Raw genomic sequence first — 21,409 nt, 5'->3', positions numbered from 1 at the left:
CTTATTAAATAAATCAAGAATTGGATTATCAAATTATGTCATGGCTTACATAAATATCTTCTTGGATGACTGCATTACATGTGTAAACCTTTGATTAAATAATTGCATCTTGAGTGCCACTGTTTATTCCATTACCGTAGAACATATATCAATTTCTTGCACCGTGGCCATGAAAATCCCTGTGTGCTGAGACAATGAAACCTGCACAGATGAGTCTGGAGGAGCAGCTGTCAGTAACAATCAGAGTGAAATCTTGTTTTCTTAAAGTGGGCAGGAGAAAGCACTGGGGCTTTGGGAGTGAAAGCAAGAGGGGAAAGGCAAATCAGGATTATTGTCAACAGCGGTGGAGATTGATAGCGACAAGGGAGAGAATTTCTGTCGGTTGGGCCAACTGCGTTCTGACTTGATCTGCTACTACAGGGAAGAAGGGGAGACCCAGGAGACAGTAGAGAAGATTACACTGCCAACACTTTTCATTAGATGGGCAACATTAAATGGGTGTGTGTGTTGAGGGGGGCCAACACAAAAATATCTCTCTGACAAGGATAAATGCCTTGTAAAATCTCTATCTCCAACTGCCTCAGACTGATTTGTGTAGCAGATTTATTTTAAATAACTATATTTATGTAATAGATGCTTGTCATTTTTATCGGCTTGCAGGGAAAAACGATAAACAGCAGAAATAAATTGTGGCTTCTAAAAAGCAACTGTTTGTGTACACAAAGCTAAAGTTGAGAAGGCCACGGCTAAAGGGGGAAGGAGCTAACAAACTGATCAAGCATGCCTGTTTCATAGTAGGAGGGGGTATAAATGAGGTTGGGGGATGGAAGTCTCCATGTAGTGTTAGCTCTTTTTTTTCAGTTTTGTTTTGTTTCGCTGTGGCTCCTTGATCCTTTGGTAATAAAACTGACAGGATTCATTCACTGTGATGTACAGACCTCTCGAAGCAGAGCGAGCGATTGAGACAGGGTCTCTTAAACTTACCTGAGGGACCTCTAAGGGTGAACTGGGAGAAAGAAGAAGGGCAGTCGAAATGGCCTTTTTTCCTTTTTTGTAAGGCAGCTGTGTCTCTGCGTCCATACCAGCTGTTTCTATTATTCAAGTTGACATATAACCTTATCCCTGCACTGCCGACTCACACACTAATTGGCATACTAAATGCTAATATTTTGCCATGACACTCAAGACCCAAGGTGTCAAGATGTTGATTAGAAATTCCCTAATTGGCTCTAGACTGAAACCTTTGAGGGAAGAGACGATAGCTTAATTGGACATAAAGGGGGTTTTCCAGTTGGTTTAGAGTTCTAGTTTCAGCTAAGCCGCTGTTCTTAAGTCAAATCACAATTTTTTTTTAAAGATGTATCACTGTAAATTCAGCACAGATATTATATACAGCAGGGGTAACACATCTTTCTCAGTAAATCTATCTATAATTGTTGACATGACATTCACACTAACCCAACTAACTTAAACTTAAAAAATATCAATCTAAATCAGTCCAATACTGATGTCTTATGGTGAAGAAAGAAATAAGTATTGAACATGACCACTAAAATGTAGATAAAAGCTTAGTTATAGAACCTTTTTTTTCGCTTAAAGAAGACTCTTTTGTGGGGTAACCAGTGCCTTCCATTTCTCAGTTATGATTTTAGTACGCTTCTATATAAACTCTCTCAGAATCGAGGGTTTTCCCCCCAACATCTCCCAAACACTGTGGTGTTGCTTTGAGTGTACCTATCGGCCACGGCTGTGAAGTGCATTATTTATTGTTTCTTTTTGTTGTTTTTTTTTTTGTTTCTATAAACATACCAACTAGATAGAGGTCTTTCTGAAGCCCGCTGTGAGATGTCCTTGGCTCTGTGACTAATCATATTATTATTCTTATCACTCTGTTTATAATTCACTCATTTGCAGACAAGAATATGCTAGAAAGAAGTTTTTTCTTCCTTGATATTAGCCTCCATAGGGTGCTCGTTGGAACATTCAATCATTTGGTAAAACTACTGTAACAATTCCATGAGTATGTTTTAAAACAAAAAAGATCAAAAGCTCCTAATAAAATCTTTTCATAAGCCATCAACTAGGTATAAACCGACCAAGTCTATTTTTCACTGTGTGGAAGAAGAATGGGTTTCTAAATGCGGACACATTTCAGATCACTTCTTTGGCCTCTATGCCTTTTTGTACCTCATTATTACCCTAATGCAGATAACTGGAACTTGAACCCTCCATTAGTGTGAATTTTATTTCAGTATCTCTATTAGAAATATATGATCTGTATATCCATTTTAAACATACCTGTGTAGACACATCACAATTTTAAGCAATGAAAAAAGATCTGTCTGCTAAAATGATTCATCACAGAAAATCTTAATTAGAAGTCCATATTTATCATCGATCAAAATGATATTTATACACTCTAGTCACAAAAATGTTAACAACCCACATGTTTCATGGTATTCGTCTTGTTCAACCTGAAAATGCCAGCAACACTGTGACATGCTGCTGCTTATAAATGAGACAAACCTCTGTTTCCTTGATGAGGAGGAACAATGATATAATGGGGAGGAAAACAGGGAAGCACAACAAAGGCAGAGGCCAGACATAGCCAACAACCAGCTGAGCCCTTCGGTTTGCAGAATATAATGACCTGGGCCATTAAAAGGGAAACGTATAGTTAAATAAAGGCTGTGTTCTTTCGCATCATTGTGTTTCGACAGGAAGACTATAAGGCAGGGATGTAAACTTGTAGGATATAAAGGAGAAATGAAAGGACATTAAGAGGAATATAAATAAGAAATAATGTCCATACATCTTTTGATTGTAATGTCTGACTACAACTTTTTTGATTTATTCTGGAAAGACTCAGGTGGTAGAATTAAAAGTAGATGAAATATGCCAAAATAAGATAAAGTTAAACTGTCTAATGAAGTGCCATCATATTGACACATTGTCCAACTCATACTCTAATTAGCAGCTTCCACCTCACGCAGCAGCATCAAATCTGCCGACTGCTGGCAAGCCATTCCTCCTGATCTAATTGAGTCTAAGCCTGTCAGCAGCACAACTTTTGAATGGTTTATCTGATAATCTAATTAGCTCAAAGACCTAGTTAATTACCTCATGTAGATGCTTTGTTTAAACTCTTACATTTAAGAACATAAGAACACTATTTTTTTAACGCACAATGAGGCTTGTTCTGAAAACGTTTTTGCATCCATCTTATTACAATCAGGACCCCTTTAGCATTAATTGAATCCCTAAATAGCAAATTTCAAATGTATTTTCAATAATTAAATTGTTCTCAAGCACTTACATAAGCACATTCATGAGTGGCATTTATAAATGCTGAGAACTTTTACATACATTTGTTTTAACTAGAAGAGGATGATCTGAGTATGTCTAATTGTGGAAGTAATAAGTAGGATTCTCTTTCCATTTAGTGGCTCAACATTTTAGTAAAATATTAAACGACTACACAGATTATTTATTCATGGTGTTTTTGAGCTGCATCCATCAAGCTTTTAGAGACCCAAACCAAATCTCGAAAAAACTTGTTTTTTTTAGAGGACTATAAAAATCTAAAAAGAAAAATATGTTATCCAGGTATTCTGATACCGTATTTACTTCTGTATGCAAAAGAACATAAGGGATTCCTCAGCTTTACCTACATGTTTGCATGAAACACAAGGTCCTAACATTTATCTGATGTTCATTTAACTTAAAATTATATATTAAAGAAGAAATCATTGGTTGATTGACAACATACATAAGAAAACTGTACATACATAAAACTGTAGTTTTATGTCATATTAAAAAAAGATCATGTCATCTGACTTTCATTGTCAAGTCAAACCAAATTATTTAATAATAAACATTTAAAAGACTAAATATTGTTACCAAATTGCCAAAGAATTTAAAAACAATAAGGTGAAATAAAAACACATTAATACATCAACATCGAGAGAATTTAGACATAAGACACAGAGCAGTACAATATCAACAAAAGCATAAAGTGGTTCAATGGCACAAAAAAAATAAGTTTCTAATATTGGCAGGAAAATTATTCCAGAGTTTTAGAGTCAAGAATGAGAAAGCCTGATCACCTCTATGCTTCGTCTGCTTTTTTGTGACAGCCAAAACCAGCTGATATAGTGACCTTAGAGCCCAAGAAGGGACATAAGGCTGAAATGCTAACTTTGCAAAAGTTAGCATTTTCCAAATTAGCAGAATATCTACATCATTTTGTGTCCATTTGTAATGGTAACGCAACTACTGTGCATGGTAGGAGATGTGTGCATTAAGTTAAAGATACAAAAACAACAACATTCGCTTTGATAATAATGAGTTAATGTTTTATTGGTAACGTTACCAAAATCTAAGTGATTGTCAATATTGTTTTTTAACCCTTAACATCGAAGTGTAGTTTATTGAAAACCGGAAGGAAACAGAGGTAACATATGATTAAATTCTCTGCCAACATTTAGGTACTTATTCCAATCCAATTACTGATGTGATTAAAAAGAAACAATGTTTTGTCCTTCCTTGCCATAGGATACTACCCCAGATCTTTACCTTCACAGAACTGCTCACAGGGTCACAGAGCTTTGATGAGCACAGTCCACAGGTGTCTTCTAGATGTCGAAAAGGGCATGACCATTTTCCTCAATATATTTTTCTGGGAGGTACAATGCTAATACAGATTTAACTCCAATCCTAAAGGGAGAGCTGTTTTTATATAATAAAGTCAAGCTTTTTCTCAGTTCAAGGTAAAATAAACTAGCCTGGGTGCCAGTCCGAACTTAGTCCCGCCCACAAGGTTTGAGTTCGGGGAAGTTCGGTCTGGCTCTGCTCCATAGTAGCGCGAGTATTAAAGCCCACTGTCAGGCGATCCAATCAAATTGTCAGGGCGGGCTTTATACGATGATGGACAGATGATCAAGAGTAACGTTATCAACCACGTGACCAAAGCGCGCTTGGGTGACAACAATAATGGCTGCCGCTGGAGAGTTTGGGTGAGTAGATTCTGCTATTAGGTCTGTTCTAGAAGATATCGACAGCAAATTAATTTTAAAAGAGGAACAGAGAAACGCGATCAAGTCTCATCTTCTTATTCTAGGCGTGAAACTGCACGCTTTGATTTTTGTGGACAACAACTATGCATCGCTTAACATACGTCACGCACTCCGTTGCTCTTATTGGTTGTAGGTCTATCCAATTGAGTGCAGAGGCATTTTTTTCCTGGTTCGTTCAAAACACGCCCCATAACCACAGCTCTATGGAGCAGTATCAGACTCATATTCTGACTAGAATTGAGTCGGACTACGTCAGGCTAAAAATAAACTTCCCCTTGTGGTTAATTCTCACCGATCCTATGTTCATAGACAATACCTAAAGTCATTATCATGGACAATAGAGGTGGGCGGATCGATCCTAAGATCGATACAATCGATACCAACACTGGTATTGATATTGAACAATATTCGTTTAACAAGATCAATACTTTTTATTCTCCCCCCACGCACTAACTACAGCATATTCACCAGTCTCCTTGTCTACAGTATGTTACAGCACTTTGCAACTCCCCTTCTCATCACCGGCTCAGCATACAGACTCAGCCTGGCCCGTCTACTCAGCTCTCTCTTCACTCGACACACAAACAACCGCGCTGCTGCTCCTCAGATGCCGGAGCAGAAAAAGATGAAGAAGAGGGAACGAAGCATCATTTATTTATACTTTAATGCCGTAAATTAAACGGCAACCTGTACGGTTTGTACAAAGCTGGTTAAATTCAGTGGAAACACAACAAGTTTATATACATGTAAGCTTGCGAAAAACCATGAGCAAGATAATGTCAAGCTACAGAAACGGAGAGAGGAGACGAAACTTCACTCATTGCCCCAACAGACCCTCGACCCTTAGACAGACATCACTGACAGAGGCATTTCAGACCTCTAGAGAAAAAAGTGATCACCTTCATATTGACTTTTTAAGTAGATATTACATGTAATATGTTACTGAAGCCTGCTCATAAAGTGTAATTAAGACCTTGAAAGAACCCAGCGCATTCAGTCCATGTATCTAATTGGGCTAACATTAGCTAATCCTTTATTTATCCCACGACGGGGAATTAAAGCAACAAAGTGCACACAATAGAAACAAATATATATGAATTGAAGGATATTATATAACAAGTAGATTAATTAATAATATTAATAACATTCAATTGTAACAATAAAATAAAAATCACAAAAACACCAAAAGGTCAGCAGTTCCATGATACATCAAGTTTAAATGTTAAAAAGTATTGGTATCATATCGATATCTGCGATACCGATCCTGTATTTACTTGGTATCGTACAGATTAAAAAAATCCCAGTATCACCCACCTCTAATGGACAAGATTGTGTCTGGTTTGGGAACATTAGTTTTTGATACTTACATTTCATTTAGATCTTCATACCCTTACATTCAACATACATATTTGTTTTCGGAAGACTGAAGGCGTAGAGATGAAAGAGCTTTTGTCTAACTGGGAGGCCATGAGTCAAAAAAATGGATGCTTCTTTATCATTTGTCAGTATTTGGATCATTTAATGGTGAAAGAAACTTGGCGGAGAAGAATACAGCTGATGCCCCTCTGCATTAGAGGGAATTAGCTAAGGTGTCTTGGACATAGGATGCCTATTGGCCCTTATTCGCCATATTCGATGGTTAGATCTAAATTAACATAAATGCATTCAATATATAGCTTGAAACTTTTTTGAATTTGTTAATTCAGTACACAATTTTTTTTTTTCATTTTGTCAAACCGTGAAAGTGTAGTTTGTCCCTGATATGCACCATAGCTGCAAATTGACCAACTGACCATGTTCACTAATACTTGGCCACCTATAAATATTCATACTGTCACTCCACGCTCATCACTGTAAAGGGCAAAATACATATTGGTCGTGAATTATACATCCATTGAAAAGGTCATCCACCTCAACACCAATCTTTTCATGAGTTATAAGACATACTGAGAGCGGGAAAAAAATCAATTCACTGAAAGCTTAATCAAGCAAATGAGTTGTAAACTTGCACATCAGCCTCATGACTCATCAGCATTAGTTTAAGACAGGAGCTTAATATATTCATTTTTTTACAAAATTTATGAAATTGCTTTTCTTGCAACTTAACTTCTCTCTCTATTCAAAAGAAGCTGTCCAGTAAATACTCATCCTTGTTCATATCAGCATTCTCGTCTGTCCCTGCAGTGATCTCTCCATAGGATGTGTCTGGCTCTCAGCACCCTTAGACAAGACATTGATTAACAAAGTGCATATCAGCCTGACAACTGATCTGAGCTAATATAGTACACATGTTCACACACTTACACATGCTGTGAAAGATACAACAGAAAAACACCCTACAAACTATGATCACTTTCCTTCAGAGTATTTTGGATTCAACCACAGCATTGTTAATTATCCAGAACCGTTTCTACAACGCACAGAGGGATATAACACCACAAGACACGTAAAATAAGGCCCCTGATACAAGCAGGTACACTGAATTATACTTTAAAATTTTTGTCTGAAAATATATCGCTTGCAGATCACAAAAAAGCGGTTTAACATCACAGTCAAAACAAAATACTTATATACACAGCCCAAAAAATACCCAATAATTTTGCTTTGGTTGAATCTCTTGGTCAGTTTTCTGAAATTAATTATTTTTATTCTTTGAGATTTTTTTTAAAAATGTCTTAAGAATCAGAAGTACACTTTAATTTTGCCAAGAAGCCATTGACCTTCAAATTAGATGACCTGGTTATCCTTTCACAATCTTCTATGATATTTGGTCGACGTCTCCTGACAGAGCTGGTGTAACTGGTCAGGTTTGTGGACCTCATTCCTCCCACCCCCTTTCAGCACTACTTATACATTTTGTGAATGCTGCTTTAAAACCTTGACTTTGCTGTCCAAAAACCCCTATGTAAATGATATGGCGGTATCCCTAAGGTCAATTGTAAATTTGTAAGACCTGTTTAACCCTAACCCTTCTGCAGCCCATATGATGTGATTTCGTCACCTTCTCATTTTCCAATTTGGTTAGCAGGTTTCTCCTGTCATGAAACATGGGCTTTCTATATTGGTTGTCAGGTCACCAATCCAAAAATTATCATGATTAGTTTAGATGTATCATATTTATCTCCTCATTCCAGGATAATCCTGTGAACATTAATTCTATGTCCATTTATCATTCTTCCTCAGATATAACATGGTAAGTTTTTAATGTTTTAAATATGCCCTTTATAATGTCCAGAGTGAGTTCAATATATTGTTAAATCTCCAACTGACTGTTCAAACTGTTTTTCTTTTTAAAAAGACTATTTAGCTTCACATGCCTGAATGGTTTAAACCTTCTTCCTCTGACGTTGTTCTATAGTCCCACCCTGGTCCAGCCTTTAAAATCTGGCTCTATCCGCTGATTTCCAGACTGTGTTTACTTGGCTTGCCAGAGAATCTGAACTTACTTCTCCTTTTTATTATCAAAGCTTTATTTTCTTATTTTCTTATTTTTTTTTGTCATTGTTTGCTGGATATTGCTGGCTTTACAGTTCTGGTTAGACATTGACCTTTACCTTTGATGTAAGAGGTTCTTCTCATATCACTTCTGTTGTTTACTGTGAGGGTATTTCCCCAAAAGCAGTCATTGTCCTAGCAAGGTGACACAAAGCAACCCATCCCTGCCACAATAATAAAACTGTATTTAAGAAAAAAGAAAAAAAAAATGAGGTTACACATTTTTTTGTTTTTGTTGTTGTTTATGATTATGGATGGTAGATGGAGATGCTCTAAGAAGCTGCAACATTAAAGTATTATTTTTTTTTTTTACCACATTTTAAAACACAATATTCAGTTACATTGAAGATGTCAAGTGAACAGAACTACATTCTTACAAACTTGTTGTTTATTCTCATCTTAAAATGGTGCTATGAACTGTTGGATGAAACAAATTAAAAAGTCAAAACATGTAAATTCTGTCCATGCATAAAAGTTAGGTATATTAAAGTGGTGAAGACTTGTCCAAATCAGTGAGTGTGAACTAATGGGCTGAACTTTTGGCAAAGGATGTGGCCACATAACACCATGAATGTGGTTACTGTTACAACTCTTTGCATCTCCTCAAGAATCCAAATATAAAGCATAAAGTCTAATGATATTATCTGCTTGTAATGCTAATAATTTGTTCATGATATCTCTCATATATGAAACCACAAGACTCTTTGAAACCTTAAATCAAGGTGAAGAACATTTGGGAAGCGCCATGAAATCTTTTGCTACACTTTCTTTTTCTAAGTTGCAATAACCTCACCAAACTGAGTTAGATTAACTTCTTCAAAATAAGTTTAAAAAAAAGACAGATCTTTAGTTTTGTTAGCTCTAAAGTTAACAAAACTTAAGACTTAAGTTAAATTAAGACTATTGGTTAAATTTATTTACATTCTTTAGAGTGCATGCTGAGGGTAGGCTGATATGTTTAAACATTAAAAAATGACATACTGACTTTACTTAACCAAGTTATGTTAGCTGGCTCCATTTAACCCAGTGACCTATATGTAAATATTATTATATATTTATCTAATTTTTTTAATTATTATTAAAGACAAACAAATTAAGATGACTAAATCTAGCTTAGACTTAAGTTTGTATAACTTGACTGCTAACATATACTAATGAACATTAACTATGCCAGTTGGTTCAGTTTGATTAATATTATTATTGAGTTAAATTAATGTTATTAAATTTTACTAAGGAATCTCATAAATTCATGTTGCAGTTAAACTAGGGTGATCAGACGTCCTCTTTTTCCCGGACATGTCCTACTTTTCATACCTAAAAAAATGTCAGGGGGCGGATTCCAAAATCGTCCGGGATTTTGGTCAACTACAGTGCAGCAGAGCCGGGGCAGGGAACCAGCTGGGGACAGAGCGAACAAATCCGACCCAGTGGTGGTAGCCTTGACACCGGCGGCCCCGTGCTAAGGCAGGCGGGCTGAAGCTCCGGACCGGCCCCAGAGCTGATGGCTCGGTTCGAATGCCCAGTCCCGGTCCCGGGTGGATCATCTAAATAAGTTGTCCTCCTAATCGTCAATCATTCTGGTGATAAGTTTACGTAAGGCCTTTCTATGTGCTATAGCTATCTTTTACTGTGCATACATGGTGAGGTATGGTTTCAGTCATTGAAGCTCACCTTTCTCACCACAATTTTTTAAAATGGTTGAAGGTCATAAGAGGAAAAGTGTTTACGAAGTGTATGAGAAGAAAAGAAAGGCATATCCCATAAGGCTTGGCGTGGATAGCTCTCCTCACAAAGAATTATGGGATTTGCTGTCACAGCGGCCCACTGTCACCATAGGCTGTTGCTACCCAACAGCGGCGACTAATAACAAAGATGGCGCAGGCACCGCGTGGTGGAGGAGGAGTTATGACCAACAGAGCAGAAAGATGTGATCATCTGTCTGAACGGTGAGTCAACTGAGTTTGCTATTAAGTCCACTATATGTTCCCCGCTGTATGTGGACACAGTAAGCTTTTATGAGCTATGAGAATGGCACATTTTACACAGGGCATGAGGTGAAATGGGCTTGTGCATTGCATGCGCATTTTTTTTTTTTTTTAAAGTAGAGGTGGTGGGTCTTTTAAAAAATCCTCAACAATAAATTTAAGGATAGATTTGTGCGGGTTATAAGTCAATGAGTGTTTCTTTAAATATTGTAATTTATACCCCTATGCCACCTTTGGATATTCCACTTGCTTTTCAAAGACAGAAGAAGATACATTGCTTTAAAGGAATACCTCTCAAGCTTTATACATCCATGCATGTAATACTGCATTGTAAATTGATCTCCAAATAAACAAGGATACCACAGTTCTATTTTGACCCATCAAAGGTGTTAATAGAATTACATACATTTTAATATCTAAACTTGATGTATCATGGAACTGTTGACCTTTTGGTATGTTTGGTATGTTTGTGATTTTTATTTTACTGTTGCAATTGAATATTAAAAATATTATTATTGTTCTGTTTATAGTGTTTTTTCCTAATCGAGCTTTTATGTAATATCTTTCAATGTGTATGTAATTGTTTCTATTGTGTCCACTTGCTTGTTGCTTTAATTCTATAAATGTACCCGTCGTGGGATAAATAAAGGATAAGCTAATGTTAGCCTACTTATATAACATGTTTTAATGGGATGAATGTACTGGGTTCTTTCAAGGTCTTAATTACACTTTCTTAGTAGGCTCCAGTAGCATATGACATATCTACATTGAAAGTTAATATGAAAGTGATCACTCTTATCTACCTAGATATTCTCTAGAGGTCTGAAAAGCCTCTGTCAGTGACGTCTGTCTAAGGACTGTCTGGTGGGGCAATGAGTGAAGTTTCGTCTCCTCTCTTTGTTTCTGTAGCTTGACATTATCTTGCTCATGGTTTTTCATGTGCTTACATTAAAGTATAGACAAATGGCACTTTGTTCCCTCTTCTTCATCTTTCTCTGCTCCGCCATCTGAGGAGCATCAGCGCAGTTGTTTGTGTGTCGAGTGAAGAGAGAGCTGAGTGGGCGAGCCAGGCTGAGCCTCCGTGTTGAGCCGGTGATGAGAGGGGGAGCAGCAAAGTGCTGTTACACGGACAGGGAGACTGGTGAATATGCTGCAGGTAGTGCGTGCTGGAGAGAATAAAAAGTATCGATCTTGTTAATCGAATATTGTCCAATATCAATACCAGCACTGGTGTCGATTGTATCGATCTTAGGATCGATCCGCCCATCTCTAGTATACAGACTTTATGCGGCATCCTCTTTTATAGCTTTCACTACACACTCTTTATGGGTTACAGCAGTGATTCTCAACCGGCAGTACTGTACGCGTACCCCTAGTGGTCCATGAGGGCATTGCAAGGGGTACAGGAAAATATTTTATTTCTTGGGTAGTAAAACAAAATAGGGCGAGATCAGTTTTGTTTTGTAATGACCCAATAAAAAAGCTATGAGCTATAAGAGCTCATCAAAGCAAGCTCAGGTGTCTTGATCAAAACAAACAAAACTAATTAAGTAAGTCTGACTATAATTTTTGTTCTGTATTTTCTTCCATATTCATCTCTTACTCAGAGGAGCTCGAGATTTACAGGTGCTGGTCATAAAATTAGAATATCATGAAAAAGTAGATTGATTTCAGTAATTCCATTTAAAAAGTGAAACTTGTATATTATATTCATACATTACATACAAACTCATATATTTCAGATGTTTATTTTGTTTAATTTTGATGATTACAAATGACAACAAATGAAAATCTCAAATTCATCATATCAGAAAATTAGAATATTGTGAAAAGGTTCAAAATTGATGGCCCCTGGTGCCACACTCTAATCAGCTAATTAACTCAAACCACCTGCAAAAGCCTTTAAATGGTCTTTCAGTCTAGTTCTATAGGCTACACAATCATGGGGAAGACTGCTGACTTGACAGTTGTCCAAAAGACGACCATCGACACCTTGCACAAGGAGGGCAAGACACAAAAGGTCATCGCTAAAGAGGCTGGCTGTTCACAGAGCTCAGTGTCCAAGCACATTAATAGAGAGGCGAAGGGAAGGAAAAGATGTGGTCGAAAAAAGTGTACAAGGAAGAGAGATAACCGCACCCTGGAGAGGATTGTGAAACAAAACCCATTCAAAAATGTGGGGGAGATTCACAAAGAGTGGACTGCAGCTGGAGTGAGTGCTTCAAGAACCACCACACACAGACGTATGAAAGACATGGGTTTCTGCTGTCGCATTCCTTGTGTCAAGCCACTCTTGAACCACAGACAGCGTCAGAAGCGTCTTGCCTGGGCTAAAGAGAAACAGGACTGGACTGCTGGTGAGTGGTCCAAAGTCATGTTCTCTGATGAAAGTAAATTTTGCATTTCCTTTGGAAATCAAGGTCCCAGAGTCTGGAGGAAAAGAAGAGAGGCACTTCATCCACGTTGCTTGAAGTCCAGTGTAAAGTTTCCACAGTCAGTGATGGTTTGGGGTGCCATGTCATCTGCTGGTGTTGGTCCATTGTGTTTTCTGAGGTCCAGGGTCAACGCAGCCACATACCAGGAAGTTTTAGAGCACTTCATGCTTCCTGCAGCTGACCAACTTTTTGGAGATGCAGATTTCATTTTCCAACAGGACTTGGCACCTGCACACAGTGCCAAAGCTACCAGTACCTGGTTGAAGGACCATGGTATCCCTGTTCTTAATTGGCCAGCAAACTCTCCTGACCTTAACCCCATAGAAAATCTATGGGGTATTGTGAAGAAGAAGATGCAATACACCAGACCCAACAATTCAGAAGAGCTAAAAGCCACTATTAGAGCAACCTGGGCTATCATAACACCTGAGCAGTGCCACAGACTGATCGACTCCATGCCACGCCGCATTGCTGCAGTAATACAGGCCAAAGGAGGCCCAACTAAATACTGAGTGCTGTACATGCTCATACTTTTCATGTTCATACTTTTCAGTTGGCCAACATTTCTATAAATCCTTTGTTTTTATTGGTCTTCAGTAATATTCTAATTTTCTGATATGATGAATTTGAGATTTTCATTTGTTGTCATTTGTAATCATCAAAATTAAACAAAATAAACATCTGAAATATATGAGTTTGTATGTAATGTATGAATATAATATACAAGTTTCACTTTTTAAATGGAATTACTGAAATCAATCTACTTTTTCATGATATTCTAATTTTATGACCAGCACCTGTATAAATACAGGTTTATAATATGGTTTCTATTTTGTATTTTTTAAAATTCCTTACTAACTCCCAGGCAAAATTATTTTAATTGTTTTGTTTGTTTTTTTTCTTTTTTTGAGATGGAAATAATAAAATGCCTAAGAATTAACTACTCATATTAAAAGATGAAGAAAATAGTTTTTGTTTTATAGTGAGTTATTGTATGTTCCACTTGTTGACAGTCGGGTCAAAAAAGGTTATTGAAAACATGATTACGGAACCAAAATTATGTGATCCAAATTTTGCTTACTGTAATTTCTGATTTTGAAAAACTGTACCTTTGCCTGCCAGTTAAATAATTATGTCCTCACAAAGTTACTGAAATTTTCCGCATGAAAACTCTTCACGGAAATATGCAGCAAGTGCGGTGAACCTGTAAGCCAACTTCAGCTATAAATTGAGTTAAATAATTTAGTTGATGGAAAAATAATTAATGGCGAAGGAGTCAATAGACAGTGGGGACGAGGACAGTAGAAGGTGAGTTCCTGTCTATGTGTGTAAGAGGGTACAGGTGAAGGGGAGAAGATCTCATCTAAAGGCTATGAAAGATTTAACAGCAGGAGGAGACAGGAATGACAATGTCAGAGAAGGCACGCAACAAACCATGATCCCCAATTATATCTGGCATTTAACCATCCACCCTCTTTACTCTTTTTGTCCATGCCATCAATGCAATAAAATAGGGGAATAATTATATTTAGTTCAGTCACATAAAACTGGTAAAACGAGCTGATCTTTGCATTTAGGAAGTCGGTGAGATCAAATTGGACAAAAAAAATTTACAATGAACTTAACAAACATGTTGCTTCTGTAGTTTTATGCTTATATCTTGTCCAAATAACCTCCTTATTTTTCTCTCATAGATTTTATTTTGTAAATACATTTTAATTATCTGAAATTAAGGTGTACATTAAAATCACATCTTAAACCATATTATGCATTAAGATTAATAATTTATTATGTCAGGGTTTTTTGGTGCAGAGGCTTGAAATCTTACATATTAAGTCTTTCACAGGCAATGTTCTTATCTGTAGTTCTGGCTACAGAAGTTTATGGTTTATTTTTTAGGCAAACAGGTATTTGAAATATCTAACTTGCTTTACAAAGGAATAAATTACTGATTAAACTAGTTATGATGTTGCTAACTCAAACGATTGCATACAATGAAAAGAGTCCCAACTGTTTTAAATTTGGCTTAGATTTGAAATTGAAGTGAATGTTACTTCCTAATATCTTATCATATTATATTATACAAAACTCAAGAAATATCTGGAATCCTTTGTTAAGACTAAGGATAACATTTGATTCTGTAACTAGAGTATAATGTTGCAATTATTGTTTTTTTCCTGCATAATCCTTATGACCTTATGAATTCTGCAGCTTATCAATTCTATTGACAACTGAAAAAAGCTCCCCTTGTTAACCCACAGGTAAGTCCTATCATCTATCCCCTGTAATGGGATTTAATAAAGCTATCATTAAAATTACACTTATTTATACCTGTGAAAAGATTTCTGCCTCCTTACACATTTCTATTTTTATTGCTTTCTTCTGACATTAAAGCTGCAGTCTGTAACATTGAGGAGAGAGCAGACTTCGACTGAAAATTTGAAGAAAAACAGGTTTCAAGCCACTCCCCCACCCTCTCTGCTTCACTCATGCCCCACCTCCAAGCTCCACCCCTCTCACAGCATCTGCGCTGCTACCGCATGCGAGCACACACACATATATATATATATATATATATATATATATATATATATATATATATATATATATATATATATATATATATATATATATATATATATATATATATATGTACTAGGATTGTCAGAAATATTATCACTACATTACTACTTATTACTACATTACTACTTACATTATGGTATATGTTCTTAAATGTATAGTGGAGGTTGTTCATGAATCTTTGAAAAGACCCGCCCTCTCAACTTAAAAACAAAACGCACATGCACAACCCTGTACCCACTCCTGAGAGGAAACACCTATAAACGTGAGCGTGTGCATGCATGAGCCCATCTCTCCGTGCCCAAACTCTGCTTAAAGTCACTGATTTACAACTTTACGACTATGTCAGACTCACCACCAGTAAGTGAAAATGGGGACAAGCACGCAGGACGGCGTTACGTAAACGTATCACTGAAATTATTGACAATTAGGGGACCACTTATTTTGATGATCCACCAGGAAAAAGAAAATCCTAAACTATACCTTTAAGATAAGTGTTGTTTGCATATTTTTGCTATTATTGATTTGAGATTATTGTGTTATTTATTTTGCACATTTATTTGATTAGCATCTGTTATTCTTTTCAGATAGCATGTCCCATGGTGAGATTGAACAAGGTGCTTTTTCCAAGTTTAATATATTTCATTCCTTCAATTATTTGTGATTTTCTATCCTGGTGGTAAGAAAAATGCAATCAAATAGTGTCTACAACATCTAGAAATTAATTCTCACTTAAAAATATTATCTAAAATAACATGTTTGGGCTTACAGTCTAAAGCAAAAGAAAAACATCTTATTTGAGAACACTGGAGGTGAGAATCTACAGAATCTACCTCTCCTGTGTTAGCTCCTCACCTGCCACATTCTCTCCTTGTGTCAATTTATTTAACATCTTTTGAGGTGTAAATTAAATAACTCAATTGACTAAACATTTATCTGATCCAGGGATTGTTTCTTCCTTTAACATTTTGCTGTCAGTTCATGGACTGTGTAAATTATATGGGCAGATAAATTGTCACACCATTGCAACAATGCAAAGCATGTCTTACTTTTTCCTCTTCTTTCTTTACAACAATCCCCTGGATATTGCTTTTTCTTCTTTTTTTTCTTTTTTTTGTTCAACCCACGCCAAAATCCAACTCAAGGTTTAGTTCTTCAAGCTTGTCTCTGTTCTCCAGATGGAAGGCATTTTCCAGGCATTTGTACTTGTTTATTTATTAGTTTTAAATTCAGAGTCCCTCAGAGGACAGTAGCCAGCTGTTGCATTTTGGCTTCGCTCCATGGAGACCAGGAGGACTGTTATCCTCTTGATCACTTGGCTGTCACTCTGTTCCTCTTTCCTTGTTTGCAATTTGTGCACAAGAATCACGTAAAGACCATTTTTAGTTCTAAACCCTAAAAATAATTGCCCGTGTTGTATATACCGGTAGTTACAATCCTAGCAAAGGAGAAGGATTCCTGTTCACATACTGTATACAACTTATAAATTTAGCTTTGTGTATTTTTTTCTATATCATTTACAACCATATGTATTAACAATGTATCTATATTTCAAACCTTAAATACCACCTCCTTATTGATAAATATTGATATGCCCTCTAATGAAATTACCTTCTAATGATATCACCTTCTTAAGATATTACACTCTTATCAGGTAGTTTTAATGCTCCACAGTAAGCAATAGCATATTTTTCAGTGATTTATTCTGAGTGAGTGAAATTCCTTCATACTGCCTTCTAAAGCTCTGCAATGCATCTGGAGCCTTTTCACATTTGATCATATTACCACCTTAAACATCACTGTATTATCTTTTATATATTTATTTAATTTATTGTATTATATTTTGGATGGGTGGTGGTGGAGATGGGGGCTAAAATAACATATAATTTTGAAATTTACACTTTCAAGAAAACTCTTAAAAGTGTGGAATCCATTTGCAATAAAATGTTCTCATCCTTTTGTAGAAAGTGAAATTTGGCTAATACTCATGTCTAAGAGCTCAAGCTTAGCTTAAATGGATAAAACAATGATTGGGATGAGGTTTGTAGGCTGGCTTGCTCTAAACTGCAGAACAGACTGCTTATAACTTTCTATCAAAAATGTGCCAAAGTTGATAATCCTCCAATTTAACCTTCATGATTTTGGACTGTGGGAGAAAGAGAGGACCCACACATGCAGGGAGAACATGCAAACACCATACAGAAAGACCTCAGGCCAGGTATCAAACATGCATGCTGTAAAGCCTTTCACCCATAGAATGCTGGAAATCACCACCATTTCCCTATAACTGACTAGGTGATCTCTGAATCCAGTTGGTTGTGCTTGTTTTTATTTAGGAATAGAATAATAATGATGACTGATAATAAGGTAATGCCACACTTTTCAGATTATAATGTATGACAGTGTTGAAATCCATGTATAATTTTTTTCTATTTTACAATTATACACCACTTTGTGTCGTATTGTCACATAAATCCCCTCAAAACATGTTTTATATATATATATATATTTATATATATATATATATATATATATAACACTAACGATGAGAGAACCATAGGCTACTTTATTTTTTGTTTGCTTTGTTTATTTATTGCTAACTTCCAGGTTGGATGCATAAGTGCCTCAATTAGGTGTGTTCTTAATGGGTGTCTGACCTACACTCACCTGTCCGTTCTTCTTTAGGTCAGCCCACATGCTTGTCCCATCACCCCCTCTCATCAGAACATGGTAGGTGAAGTAGTAGATCCCCGGCAGAGGACAGGTGAACTTGCCTGTGCTCGGCTCATAGTAGTTCCCCACATTGGTTACCACATCATCAAACTTTAGTATTTCGCTCCCCTCATGCTGCTTCCGGAGACCGGCATAGAAGGCGATTTTAGGAGTGTAGACTGAGGACCCATATCCACCTGGACCAGGACCCGGTGGACCAGGCGGACCAGGCTTACCAGGCTCCCCAGGTGGACCTTTGGGGCCTGGGGGACCAGGAAGTCCAGGGCTACCTCTAAACCCTTGTTTGCCCCTCCGGTTTGTGAGGTCTGGGGGCTGTGGGGAGACTGCAGTCAGCTCTCCCTGAGGGGGGCTCAAAGTGTCACACACCATCTTGCAGCTCCCTAGCATCTCATAATGTGTGCCACCAGCTCCGGACCCTGCCCCCTTTGTGGTATGTACCAATAAGGGAATGGCCACAAGCAGGACCAGGACCATGGCCACACCGACTCCAGCCCCAATGACGCGTTTCTTGCGGCTGAGCCGTGAGGCAGCCAGTGTGAGGAAGTCCTCCTCCCCTTTGGCGGGAATGGTTGTGCCGGCCAGGCTGACCTCTGGGCAGAAAGCTATTCAAAGTGGAAAGTGTCAGAGAGAATGGTTGATTTTTGTCTGATAGAGATATTAAAAAAAAAAACAATGTCTTTTCAGGGTTTCTAACAGTTACAGGTGAGTAAAGGAATATCAGTGTTCAGAGGGAGGGGAATGACAGATTCCCCATTTGTCGATCCTTTTTTTAATATATCTTTTCACATGATCTGGTAACTTTTATCTAATCTAAAGGGATACATCACGTAAGGAGGGAATATTTTTAACTATTTTGTAGAAGGTTCACAGCTGCAAAGATGTTAACCTCAAGGGTTAATTTTTTTTCCAAATCTACGGTTGTGGAAGATCCAAGGAAAAATCCTTCAGTTTCTCAGACAGAGAGGAGCTGTCAGGTGGGGTCTTCAGAATTCCCACTGGAGTTCATCTCACCCTCTGCATTCAGGGAGAGGCGCTTCGCTTGTCTGTCTGTGAACAAGAAGAGAAGAACAAGGAAATTGCTAAATATTCGCTTTTTTCTTTGTTTAAGAAATCTGATCTTGCATTCATGCCAAAGATTTATAAAACAACAAATGGTTTAAAAAATAAGAGGTTAGATCTAAGAAAAGGAAAATGAACATCTTATTGCATGCATCAAGGTGATGAATTTCCTCTCAACTTTAGAAATGCAGAAAATAATGCTATATATTGTAACAGTTCATCATAAAAGAGGGTTAAATCTTAAGATTAAGAAATTGATAATCTTTTTTAAAACCTTAGAATGAGGAAATAATTTCAAATTTGCTACAGAGCTAGTATCTGTCATAACTTTAAAAAGAATGCTGATAGAGCAAGAAGACACTCATGAACTCAAGAATTAGCCCTCATTATAATCAACACAATGCACATGGTTGACAACTGAAAATTTACTTATGTTTAGTACGTTTTCCAAATTTAAAATAGACATAAAAGTTTTCATTTAACATAGATTAATAATGGTTTTATTTTTAACATTATGCTTCCTTAAACGGGATTTTTTTTTGTAATAATAATAAGAAGAAATAAGAATCATTATTTTTATAATATATATAAGCAGCAGCTCGTAATATTGTAGTATCATAAAATTGTGTGCTATTGCGTATCTACCTTTAACCAAAGTGGATCCATAGTAATTTGAAGGAAAACTTTTTTTTTTTTAAAGCCTCGCAAAAAATAAATAAATAAAAATCCGGAACTTACCAGAACTTCCTTTATATCCTTTTTTTTCCCTCTCCCGGTATTTTCAGCCCGGAGTTCGGTGTGTGTTCATTCTGCAGGTTTCCGATGAAAAACGTCGCTTCTGCTCCAAACCAGGCGGAAAGAAATCCTGAGGAAAACTGCGCGCCTCTCCTGGCGCATCGGTGGGAAGTTACGGTCCAAACTCAGCTTTACGGTCCAATTTCAACTTTAACCATCTCGCCAGAAGGATTCACTCTGAATCCAAACTCGAAAACGGTCCGAAACAGACAGAGGAAAATTGTGTATAGTTCTTTAAACAGACATAGAAGTGCTTTACGGGCTCTGACAAGTCACTTTTCCAGACTTTGGCTGTGCTTAAATGCAGGCGCACAGTCAGTTTATTAGCAGAGCAACAGTTCAGTCACTTGTTGTGTTTTCTGCCCTGCTTCTTTCTCCTCAGCATCATCTGCCTGCTGTCCTCCTCCCCCCAACATGGAACACGCGCTCTCTCACACACGCAGATACATCATCACAGCCTGCATGTGACCTTTTCTCAAATCAAATAACGTCAATTAATTCTATAATCACTTTTTTTCATTTCTCTTTACATTTCATTTTGGGTAAATTTACCCTTTTTTTGCTTTACTTATTTAAACCTATTGTGTTTTTGTTTGTTTTTTTGGGTGGGGAGGGGTGATATCTATGCTTAAATGTGTTTTAACCATATCTTTGTGTGTTAGAGAGCTTGATATTATACAATAAACTGATTCTGATATGATAGAGAAATACAGCTGTTTGACTGTTGTTAAATATTGACAGTTTTTTATTATTGTTCAATGTGCCTAATGAAAAAACGTATTTACAACTTATTTTATTCTTCGAAAAAAAAATTTTGGTTTTGTTTTTTTGAGGTTACAGATACCTGAAATTTCTTTCCTTCTTTCCTCAAGCTAGTTTCCTCAGAGTCATAAAAAAAACAAACCAAAAAAAAAACATTTGGCTTCTCCAGCCTCTTTTGCTTAAAGAGCATTTTTATCCCGGTTAGCATCGTCATATTCAATGTGACTGCATCCAGTTTCCTTATATATTGTTATGTTTATAGGTAGGTTCCTGAACAGCCCTTACAGGTGCTGGTCATAAAATTAGAATATCATGAAAAAGTAGATTGATTTCAGTAATTCCATTTAAAAAGTGAAACGTGTATATTATATTCATACATTACATACAAACTCATATATTTCAGATGTTTATTTTGTTTAATTTTGATGATTACAAATGACAACAAATGAAAATCTCAAATTCATCATATCAGAAAATTAGAATATTGTGA

General features: G+C 36.7%; 1 protein-coding gene across 1 annotated transcript in view; it reads right to left on the bottom strand.

The window, feature by feature from the left end:
- The window catches only part of LOC119776694 (complement C1q-like protein 4), a 35,918-nt gene extending 15,353 nt beyond the window's left edge, over positions 1-20,565 (bottom strand). The window contains exons 1-2 of the mRNA XM_038275271.1: positions 20,101-20,565; positions 18,238-19,350 (exon numbers count right to left, since the gene is read on the bottom strand). Of these exons, the coding sequence (XP_038131199.1) occupies positions 18,238-18,777 (540 nt within the window). The 5' untranslated portion in view covers positions 18,778-19,350; positions 20,101-20,565. The remainder of the gene's footprint in view (positions 1-18,237; positions 19,351-20,100) is intronic.
- Positions 20,566-21,409: the final 844 nt, after the last annotated feature.

This window comes from Cyprinodon tularosa, unplaced genomic scaffold (genome assembly GCF_016077235.1).
Source record: "Cyprinodon tularosa strain WSP-4 unplaced genomic scaffold, ASM1607723v1 ctg95, whole genome shotgun sequence".
Lineage (NCBI taxonomy): Eukaryota > Metazoa > Chordata > Actinopteri > Cyprinodontiformes > Cyprinodontidae > Cyprinodon > Cyprinodon tularosa.
The sequence above is the reverse complement of the archived record's forward strand: the minus strand, read 5'-3'. Positions and strand labels throughout refer to the sequence as shown.